General features: G+C 34.2%; 1 protein-coding gene across 1 annotated transcript in view; it reads left to right on the plus strand.

The window, feature by feature from the left end:
• The window catches only part of FAF1 (Fas associated factor 1), a gene marked incomplete at its 5' end in the record, with an annotated part of 331295 nt that extends 320408 nt beyond the window's left edge, over positions 1-10887 (plus strand). The window contains 2 exons of the mRNA XM_008057040.1: positions 8425-8561; positions 10790-10887. Of these exons, the coding sequence (XP_008055231.1) occupies positions 8425-8561; positions 10790-10887 (235 nt within the window). The remainder of the gene's footprint in view (positions 1-8424; positions 8562-10789) is intronic.
• Positions 10888-12035: the final 1148 nt, after the last annotated feature.

Raw genomic sequence — 12035 nt, forward strand, 5'->3', positions numbered from 1 at the left:
TCTTTCTCTAATAAGTTGATATTTGGATGTTTTTAATATTTAGATGTTAAGTATGACCTTTTCCAAGTCACATTTCCAGACAGTGGGTGATGATAGGATGAAATTACATAAAAACTTCAATTTGATAAAAACTAAAAGGGAAACTTAGGATCGGCAACTCATGGGCCAGCACCTGCTTATTTTGAAGATCCAGTCGGCCAGTGGAGGTAGAATCACAGTGATAATTGACACCAATTGTCTTTGAGTTAAACTGATTTCAGAAGTAGCTAGAGGAAGAGAAAGCGTATATGGCCAACGTTGTCACAGTGGAGATAAAGGTTACTGATGTATACATTGGCCGTTCATGCGACAGATATACAGTAGGCACTAGTGCTAGGAATATAGAGGTGAGTAAAAGATGGCTCTTTTCCCAATAGCTGTCCAGAAGAACCATCTTACAGCACAAAGAATTCTAAGCTCCCATTCATTCCCTTCTCTAATTTCCTCCAGTAGTCAAATTGAGCCATTAAATCTAGGCCCCAGTAATATGCTAGATTATATTTACTGTTTGGGGGCCTTGATTTATTAAATCCAATATATTCTTAGTGTCCTAACAACAAAACCTATATCTTATCATGTAATATATTTAGTAGACCCTTACAAATATTTATTGATTGGTAAAATGCAGAACACAGAGGAAATGTTATATGACATTTAATATAGATTTGCTCTCTCCTATACAGCCCCTGGAAAGTGAATTTTTTTCTTTACATTGCTAGGGAAGGAATTTTTACATTTCATAAAACATTGGATTAGATGTTCTCTACTATTCCTCCCAACTGCAATTCTGTTATCTAGAGTTAAGAAAAAGTAAACTTACCCTTTTATGGAGAAATGTTTATGTACTTAGAGTAAATGTTTTTATTCTGACGAGTGGTAAGAAAAAGTCAATTATAATTTATGATTGTTATTCCTTAAAAAATTAATGTAAATTTGTCTCCTGTAGATTAGCTGCACCCATCATTAAACTGTCAGTACCTCAGTGGCTTTTTTATTTGAGTGATGTATAGATGACAACAAGGAGATAGATTAATAAATTGTTTTTTTTAACTCTGAGTACTGATCTTTCAATATAATTTAGCAGTTTACTGTTATTGCGAAGTCTGAGCATTAGACAGGTGAGAGATGCTTTTTAGGTGTCATCCCGTGTTTTTTAAAATTGCCTTTAGTGTGTATCTCCAATGTACATACAGTATTTACATTTGCATGGAGAGGTATTATACCATCCTTTTAGAAAACAGTTTGATAATGTGTATCAATGGTCATTAAATGTTTCTACTTTTACCCAATATTTCTACTTTACAGACTTGTTTCCTAAGAAAATGTTTTGTGATATTTATCCCAGTATTTATAGTTAATTAAAAATAGAGATAAATATCTAGCTGTAGGTAAATAGTTATGAACATGGCAGCATATGTATCTATACAATGAAATATTATTAATTATTTCAAATTACGTAGAAAGCTAAAAAAGTTGCATCAACCCAGCCAATGATTACAAGATGAAAAAATATATATTCAACAAAAGACATGATCATATTAAATAGACAAATGTGATTAACACTGTGTTAAAATTTGGGATTACATGCAGTTTTTCTTAATTATGTAAAGGACTTACTATTTTACTTTCAGAATTTGTATTTCATGATTACATTCACATTAATCAAAACTCAAAGACATAGAAAGGTATGTAATGAAAAGTTACCTTCTTACCCTGTCTCTGTGTTACCCTCCCCAGAGGCAGGGTTGTAAGTTTCTTATTTCTTTGTCCAGAGATTATTTTGTATATAAACATATTTCATTTTCCCTAGTTTTACACAAGTGGTGAGCACTATTTAATACCTTGGTTTTTTTTCACTAACATCATAAAAATTTTCCATGTCAGTTCATAAAGAACTTTTTCTGTTGTATGGTAATAAATAGTGTTGCTTTAAATTTCGTGAGACCTTAAAATGCTGTAATTTTATTTAACCAGGTTTTATTGACGGACATTTGGGTTATGTCCAATATTCTGCTATTGCAAACATGAAGCAATTAACTGTGTACATAAGTGATTTTCACATGAAAATACATCTATAGACTAAATCCTATGTTAAGAATATGTATACATTTGTAGTTTTAATAGATATTGGCAAATTGCCCGTGAAAGAATTATATTAGTTACACTTCTACTAACAGTGTATAGTAGCAACTATTTCCCTGTGACATTGCCAGTGTAAAATTTTTTTATCTTTACTAATCTGATAGGTGAAAAATGTTTTTAAAGTATAGATTTAACTAGGCACTAGCTCATTATAAATTATTTTGAGTATTTTTTCATATGCTTATGAGCCATTACTGTTTCCATTTCTGAGTGCTGTCTTTATATCTTATTTGGTGATTGATCTTTTACTTATTGGTTTATAAGAATTCTGCATATATTAAGGAAATTGGCTCTTTTTCTTACCTTCTAGAAATTCAGAAATTTTCTTACCTTTGAAATTCAGAAATTTTCTTCCTGTTTATTATTTATCTTTTGGCCTTTTTATGGTTTTGTTTTGTTAACCATATAAAAGTAGTCAAAATCATCAATTTTGTCTTTTATGTTTCACTCTGCTCCAGCTATACTAACATCATGTTGCCTTTCAAATATGCCTGATACTCTCCAATTTGAGGGTCTTTGTATTTGCTGTTCTGTCCTCCTGGAATTCTCTTTCCTGATATATGTGTTTCACTCCTCCTCTTTTGGGTCTTTGATCAAATGTCAACTTTTCAGTGAGACTTTCCCTGACCACTTTATTTTATATTACAACCTTACCTTCCCTGCCTTGTTCTTCCTCCATCACCTGGAGCTCCCAGACTTTTGAGGTATTTGTTTATTTGTTTCACATCAGATTGGTGCTCAATTATACAAAGGAAACAAGTGAGAATTAACACTTTCAAAGTGGTTGCCTCAGGAGACTAGACACTTGGTCCAGTGAAGCTGCCATTGCCCAAAACATTTTTGGGTTGACTTCCTTATGAACTGCTTTCTGAGACAGTTTAAAACCTTAACAGGGAAAGCAGTCCTGAGTCTAGAAGCAATGTTTCTAAGTATGGCCATTAACTTCTTGCATCAAAATCACCTAGGGAGGTCTTGGGAACCTATTAAATAAGCAGTTTTCTGGACCTCACCCCAGATGTATTGATTCAGAATCTCTGGGGGAATGAGGATTGGGAACTTGCCTTTTAAGTAAATTCCCTAAATGATTCGTAGGCCACTAAAGGTTGAAGATCACTGCCTTTATAGTCAGTCTCCCACAACTTAGTCTTGTACCCTCTTTTCCTAACTGTTTGAACCATAGACTTAGGACTATATTATTGTTTGACGGTCCCCACCAAAACTCATGCAGGAATCTTAATTCCCAGTGTAGCAATGTTGGGAGATGGAACCTTTGAGAGTTAGAGCCTAATGGGAGGCGTGTGGGTCTTGGAGCTCTGCCCTCCTAAGTGACTTGGAGCTGCTGTCTTGTTGGTAACTTCTCCTTCTTACCCTCATGAAACTAGATTAGCAGTCCTGGGCATGGATTAATTACCAGAAGAGCAAGTTGTTAAAAAGCAAGGATGCTTCTCATGTTTTACTTTTCACACATGTCTGTTTCCCCTTTGACCTTTTGCCACTTTATGATTAAATATAAATGTATTTAAAAGAAAATATTGATTTCAGTTTTGTATCGACTTTTAAATGTTTAAAGTTTTGTAGTATTTCACAAATGGGACATGTCGTTGTATTTTCTTATATTCTAAATATTGATACCTGACCATTTTCCGAATGAAAAAAAAAGCGATATTTTTGTTAAGTCAAAAATTCTTTAATACTATATCTTACTATATCAAAAAAAAGTCAGCATTGGCTTATAGGTATAAACTAACATTTTTATCCTAGAAATTATCATAAAAATGTTAAACATCATTATGTATTTAATAATAACAAAATAGCTATTAATTTTAAGGACCTGCCATCTAAAAGGCATCTATTCTTTATGTTTTCAAATGTATCATTTCTGTATCTTACCTCATTTCGTCCTTAGAAGCCAAGTATTTTAAAGATGTGTTATTCCCATTCTATACCTGAGACTCCTTTACACCTATGGTACATTGAAATTTAATTATCAGGAACTCTTAAATACAGTAGTTGGTAGTATTGTGGCCTTCATTTTTTAATCAAATATGCCTTATTTTACAGTACCTGGTATACAATAGAAAGATAAGTGTTCGTGGAACTTCATCTCCCTCTCCCTAAATTGCTAGGTTCCCTTTTTTTTTTTTGAGTCGGAGTCTTACTCTGTCGCCCAGGCTGGAGTGCAGTGCAGCCTCGACTTGCTGGGTGGGCTCAGGTGATCTTTCCACCTCAGCCTTCCAAGTAGCTGGAACTATGGGCGTGCACCAACATGTCCGGCTAATTTTTTTATCTATTTATTGTGGAGATGAGATCTTGCCAAGTTACCCAGGCTGGTCTCGAACCCATGGGCCCAGGCGATCCTCTCACCTCAGCCTCCCAAAGTGCTGAGAATATAGTTGTGAGCCACCGTAAACCGCCTAAGTTCCCTTTAATATATATTTTATGTTGAATTGCAGCTTAGTAAAAGTTAGTGATTTAGATTGAAAGAAACTAAATTTTTTCCTCTTCTGAATTTAAACAAGATTACCTTTTACCATGTTTGTTGTATTAGTAATCCTGGGTTTCCATTAGAAAGATAGAAAAGATCTATACTTTGGAGACTGAAATTTTTGCTAATGATTAATATACGGTAGCCATCAGATATTCTGCTTATTTTCATTTCCAAGCTTTAGATTAAAACAATTTTATTTTCTCAGTTTTCTAATAGCAAGAACTGGTGAATATAAAAGTATACCTGATTTCTGATTAACCATTTCATTTCATTAATTTTCTCAACCCTTTCTTCTTTCTTTCCCTTCCTCTCTCATTTTACCCCCTTAAGGAGGGCATCTATTTATGTTTTCAAATATATAATTTTAGCATTTGGTCTTGGGGGTTGATTTGGCAGCTTATTATTTCCCTCCTCGGTCTATGATGGGTCAGTTGTTTGATTTATTCAAATCTTTTATTATTTTAAAAAAACACGGCCGGGCTCGGTGGCTCAGCCTGTAATCCCGCACTTTGAGAGGCTGGGGTGAGTGGATTGCCTGAGCCCGTGGGTTTGAGACCCGCCTGGACAACTTGGCAAGACTCATCTCTACAATAAATCAAAAAATTAGCCGGGCATGGTAGCGCGTACCTGTAGTTCCAGCTAATTGGAAGGCTGAGGCGGAAGGATCGCCGGAGCCCAGCAGGTCAAGGCTGCAGTGGCCAGGAGCGGCCACTGCACTCCAGTCTGGGTGACAGAGTGAGGCTCCAAAAATAATAATAATAATAATAAATAAATAAATAAAACACAGTCACTTCCCCTTGTTGCAGAACAGTTTGTCTTTGCTCCTCCCTCTTTGAGTTTGAGATTGCAAGTCTAATTGCTATGGAAACCACTTATTTCTTCTTGAATCTAATACTGATGAATGCCATGTGCAATTGGGTTGACAACTTTGACCCTGCCACTAGATGGACTGGCGCACTTTTATCTGTTCAAAAGGAAGAACTACAATTATGAAAACTGCACTGTCTTTCTTAAAATGACTTGTTTTTCCCATGTCTATTTTTCTTCTAATGCACGTAACTGAATTTTTTGCTACTTGTGTATGCCGTGAATGGTAACTTTGTACTGTAAATGATCTTGGGAGAAAGAAGCTGAGCCTCCTAGCCATGTGAAAGATTTGATATGTGTTGTGTAACGTGCTACTTCAAGTGCCTGTTAATTATAATGACATGAATTGACAAGTAGGAATTTTGTAATTTGGTACTGTCGATTGGCCCTATAGGCTCTTGGTGTTTGCAATTTGAAAATCTCAAAAATGAAACAGATTTTAGGAAGATTAATTGGATTAATTAAGATTTTAACAGTCTCTCTTTAATTAGAACAAGTTGTTATTTAAAGTTACTATAAAGCGTCAGCTGACTGTGTGATCGATCTCTGTATACTTCTCAACTACTCCCAAAAAATTAGAGTGAGTTGCCAGTAACTGATAGAAAATTGATCACTTTGTTGTTCTTTATAGTTAATTGAATGGCTATGTGCCTTTGGATGTTATACCTCTCTTAAATATGCTTTGTGTAGTTTTAAAATGTGTTGTTTAGTATTTTATACCTATTAAGATACTTACATTATTATAATTATTTTCCCTCCTTGCTCATTTTCATAAAAAAGAATATGGGAAATATATAATTTTCAGGCAAAATTTTCATGAAGTAGAATTCTTTTTTTCTGAGTTGGAGTCTCACTCTGTCTCCCAGACTGGAGTGCAGTGGCCACTCCCGGCCACCGCAGCCTCGACCTGCTGGGGCTCCGGCGATCCTTCTGCCTCAGCCTTCCAAGTAGCTGGAATTACAGGCGCGCGCTACCACACCCGGCTAATTTTTTTTTTTTTTTGATATATTGTAGAGATGAGGTCTCACCAAGTTGCCCAGAAGTAGAATTCTTAAAACCACTAAGCCTGCCTGCTTTCCTCAGTGCCCCCCCACCACCACTCATCTCTCTCTCTCTCTCTCCTATTTTCTTTCTTCTTTCATTTTTGAAGAGTATCCTATTTAGCCAGTATGTAATATCACTTGTGAGGTTAATGCAGTAATGGGCATCTACTGTATGATATATGCTTAATCTGTTGGTGTGAAAGCACAAGAACTTATTCCCTTTTGTACAAAATGGCATTACAATTGTTTTTAACATCTTTAATTTTAGAGGTTGCCAATGATTAGATCAGGGTCAAGACTGACTTCAAGTATTTTAGAAAGATGAACAAAGAAAAATGAGATCCTAACTTTCTCCTCTCCTGATCTATACATGCCTATTGATAAATTAAAGTTATATAGGTGTGAAATTTGCTACATGGGCACTTTTTATCGCATTATAGTTGTGGAATGTTGAAGGTTTGAATTTTCATGACAATTCTGATATTTCATGGCCAGCAATGGCCATGTCATATCACAAAGACTTTATCATACCAAATCATGAGGTCTAGTTATTTCTACTCTAAAAGTGTATATGAACTTGCCTGCCAGTGAGCTTAGTGGTGCTAACTTGTCTTGACACTCTTGCCAACAGTTCTGGTGGCCCCTTAACAAGACCTACTTTCTATAGTCAAAGCACAGGTTTCTGGACAATTCAGCCCAAATTTCTGAGATGAATATCTACAGACAGAAAAGTGCATTGACTTTAGAAATTAAGATTTTTGATTCTGTTTTGAATTTGGACATCAAATGAGTCTGAGCACATGGCATTTTAATGCCGTTTGTCTTTTCAAATAGATTTACCTTCTAATGCATGTGACGACGGGACTTTGCTCATCAGCTAGAACATACATTTCAGAGAGGTTGTTACCTAAAATATTATCATAAGGCATAAGAAAACACACGATTTAAGTTGCCTTTCATGAACATAATTAAGAATTAATAAGCCAGTACCAGTGGCTAGTCCCTAGAATTTCCACTGTTTTGCCTTTTGTGACCTGTGTTATTAAAAGTCCATTATTTTTACAGACTTTATTAAATTGGATCTTATTAAAGCATTCTATATTTGCATTTGGTCTTTCATAATTCATTATTATTATGACATTTACTTTTTACCATCAGATCTGAAAACATATCATAAGCTACCCTTTTCTCTTGAAAGAAATGCTAATTTCAAACAGTCCTCTAATAGAAGAGAAAAGCTTTATCAGTTTTTTCATTTATTCCAGATCGTGTTAAGAATACTAATGCTAGACTTCAGTATGCTAATATCTCTGAGCTTTTTTTTGGTCAAAAGCTTAGAATTATTATTTTTATCTCATGCTAAATATGAAACCAGAAGACCTACTACTACTAGAGAAAACAATTCTAAAAGTACAGTTCTTGATTCTAAAGACTTGTGAAAATGTTGCTAAATTATGTTTTAGGATGATGCTAGTCAATTTATCTTTGTATCACATTATATTATTTGTTCTATTTAAGAAATTCTCTTCTCTTGAAATTCATTTGGTTTGTTTTTCTCATAGTTTAAGGGTAGTACAGCTTGCAATGTTTAAAACTAAGAATCCTATTATGTTAGCCCCAGACAGCATGGGGTATGCTTCCTGCTTTTCTATATGGTAATCATTTCTGTATCTATTAAAATTTAGTTGAAAATTCAATGTAGCAAGATTTTATATATTGCTATCAGGCAATATATATTTATATATTGATTTAATATAGCTAATAAAACAAGGAGGTTTTGTTGGGACACTAGTAAATTTTTTCAATTCTGAAATGAAACTTACTTTGGATTTTGTCTCATTTTAGATTTCTGACAATGTGCAATAGACACTTTGGCAGTGTTGTTGCACAAACCATTCGGACTCAGAAAACAGATCAGTTTCCACTTTTCCTGATCATTATGGGAAAGCGATCATCTAATGAAGTATTAAATGTGATACAAGGTAAAGTGCATGTCACAAGTAGAATAAAGTCTTCCTGTATATATGATAACTGTATAGTTTTTACTATCGAAACTGACAATATTTCTTTTTATTGATGATATCTTTGCATTTTAAACTATAGAACATCTTGAAGAATGTCTTCAAAAAGTATAGGTGCTAAAAAAAATAAAATGTGCTTCATGAAAACCTAATAGGAACATCTTTTTTAGATTGCACAACCCTTGGGACATGGGCTATACAAGTTAAATGTTCAGAATAGCTAAATTTTGTAGACTAGCAAGCAGGTCATAGTTGCCAAATATGACATTTCTTATTTATATTTATTTATTTGATGTAAAGTTGATTAGTTGAAAGAAATATCTGCCTTTAGTTCTCTGGAAAATCCAATCACTGTATAATTTGAATTGAATTGTTCACAGTGACAGTTGTTTCTCCTTATTTGTGCAATTCCATGTCTAGGATGCAACCCTGAGGCGTGAAGGTATCAGATGACTATGAATTTAACCACAGTGTACATTCTTTACCAAAAAATAAGTGAATGGGCTTTTTTCTTTTTTTTGGTTTTTAATTTTTTATTTTAAAGATGTGTGATACAATTCAGGGTTAGGTATACAAATGTTCATTATGCAGGTATCCTTGTTGATGAGGTCTCCCCCGCCCCCCCCCCCTTTTTTTACTGTTACTAGTACACTCCAAGGATTCATATAAAATATTATCTTGTTTATGGCAAAGCTTAAATTGAAAACAGTATATCTTCTCTATACCACTAGGAAAAAGGTCTTTCAAGTGCCCTAAGCTCAAGCTATGTCTGGGATTTTAATTTCTGTCCTCATTTAAGTCTAATGGAGAAGAGGGAATGTGTAAATTCCAGTACCTTTAGAACCCAAACAAAACCAAACCTCTGGTATTTTAAGTTTTCTCTATTCCTAGAGCATTCAGTTTAATAAACAGTATTTTAAAAGACCTGCAGGAGGAACTGATTTACATAAAGTAAATGAATAATGAAGATTCCACTTTATTCCTGCTTTCCCTGTCAGAAGCAGTATTTCCACAGCTAGCAATTCTCCAAATGTGGTCCATAGACTCCAGAGATACCCTAGACCCTTTCAGGGGATCTGTAAGGTCAAAATTATTTCCATAATTGTTGTCTTTGTTGTTGTCTTTTTTACTGTGTTGACATTTGGAGTAGTAGCTCCAAAGCAGTAGTTTGTAAAACTGTTGGCACCTTCAAAAATCATCATATTCTTCACAGCCTTGTATTTACAGTTCAAAAATTAAATGAAAAGCTATGTAAGAATGGCCTTGATGAAGAAATAAAAATTATTACTTTTATTAAATCTTAACCGTTTTAATGGTTTATGTGCCACAATGGGAGGTATGGAGAAATCACTTGTGATACTAAAGAATACTAATTGTCTCAATGAAACATGCTTGTGTGGTTACTTGAGCTGAACTAGTTGCTTTTCTTTTTACAGAAATCATTTTTACTTGGAAGTATAACTGACAAGCAAACTAGGTATTTGGCAGACATTTTCTCCAAAATGAACAAAGTGAATGTTAGTTTCAAGTAAAAGAACTAACAGTCTTTGTCACCATTGATAAAATTTGAGTTTTCAAGCAAAAACGTATCTACTCCACTTTAACATTGACAGCTTAAATACATTTTTGATGACATTAGTGGTGATATTAACAAATATATTTTTTAATATCCTATAATGAAGTGTGTCAACATTCAGAAGAAATGCATAACTCAGTGAACCAATGTTTTTCAAATGACCAATGCATGATGAAATAAAATCATGCACAGATAAAAGATCCATTCAAAGGGCAATGGATTTTAATGTAACAAAGTACAAAAACTTCATTGATAATGGTTTCACATTCCACATGCATCTAATTTGAAGAAATATCCACTTGTCAGTTTCAATGTAGTATCAAAAATAATATCACAATTGTCTATTAAAGTATTTCTCCCCTTTCCATCTACATACTACCTAACTCTTTCTGCCTATAGGTTTGAGAGAAGAGAAGAATATCACCACTAATATCAAAAACTTATTTAAGCTGTCACTGTTAAGGTGGAAGATATAAATTTTTGCTTGAAAATTCAAATTTTATCAATGGCAACAAGGACCATCAGTTCCATTTCCATCCTTTAATAACTTTATAAATTTGAAGCTATATATAAATCATTTTTTAAAAGTTTGGCAATTTCCTTGTGTTGTCAGGTAACACAACAGTGGATGAGTTGATGATGAGACTCATGGCTGCAATGGAGATCTTCACCGCCCAACAGCAGGAAGATATAAAGGATGAGGTAAGGTGAAAGGTTAAGCAGATCTTTAATAGGATTTTGATGAGGTAGCTTATCAAATGATGATGCTCACCTACATCATGATTGATCAATAAGGCTGACAAAGATGCATTTCCAGATTTACTAAGATTTTTATGCCATTGAGTCTACCTTTAAGTCTATTCTTTTCATGATCCCAAGACCCAACAATTTGTTTACATTTATGGATTTTTGTACTTTGCTGAATTTGGAGTGCTGATGGGAGATCAATTTGTAAGGAATGAGTTTGGAAGCATTTACAGAAGAAACCATAGTCCAAGAAATTCTATCTACTGTATTACTTTTATCACTTACTTTTAAGGTTCTCTTACTCTTCTTAAATATTGAGACTGGTAATTAATAAACGTATTTTGTAGTTAAATATATTTTGGAAGTACTATGAGAATTACTAAAAGAGCTCCAGAATTCTGAATTTCTCGGTCTCCCAAACATACTCATGTAACAGAAACATAGCTCATTTTATAGATAACATGAGCATATAACCTCAAATAAAACAATAATACAGCAATATTGACAATGACAATAGTATTCAACACTTACCAAGAATTTATAATATGCTTGACACTGTACTAAGCACTTTACATATATTATCTCATGTGAACCTCAAAATAACCCAAGAGGTTATATGTGCATCAGTCAGGGTTCTGGCAGGAAATAGATGACACTTTCAAACTGGGTTATTTGAGAAGAGTTTAATAAGGGGACTGTTTCTAAAGATATGGGCAAGGTTTTCAGAAATCAACAGAGGATAATAGAGACTCCAACAGTAAAAGGAGCCGTTATCAACTCTAGGCCTGAAGGCCTGCTATATGGAGAGGACTGCTTTTGATAGAGGGATATAGCCAACCTTGGTAACCTGATAGGGAGGAAACCAGGGAATAGCTTCACTTTCCTTGTGAGCCCTCATCCACTACTAATCTTCTAATCATACTAATCTTTTATTGGACTAACCCAAGTGCCTACTGGAAGATAGAAGGCAGAAGAGTCTCCCTGGGCAAAAACTAGGTAGAGCATGGTTTCTGAGGGATTAAATAGAAGATTATCTAGCATAGATTGGTATGATTATCTCCACTATTCAGATGAGAAAACTGAGGGTCAAAGTTAAGTAAATTTTCCCAAGG

The sequence above is a fragment of the Carlito syrichta genome, unplaced genomic scaffold (assembly GCF_000164805.1).
Source record: "Carlito syrichta isolate Samal-C Ts95f unplaced genomic scaffold, Tarsius_syrichta-2.0.1 Scaffold86251, whole genome shotgun sequence".
Classification (NCBI taxonomy): domain Eukaryota; kingdom Metazoa; phylum Chordata; class Mammalia; order Primates; family Tarsiidae; genus Carlito; species Carlito syrichta.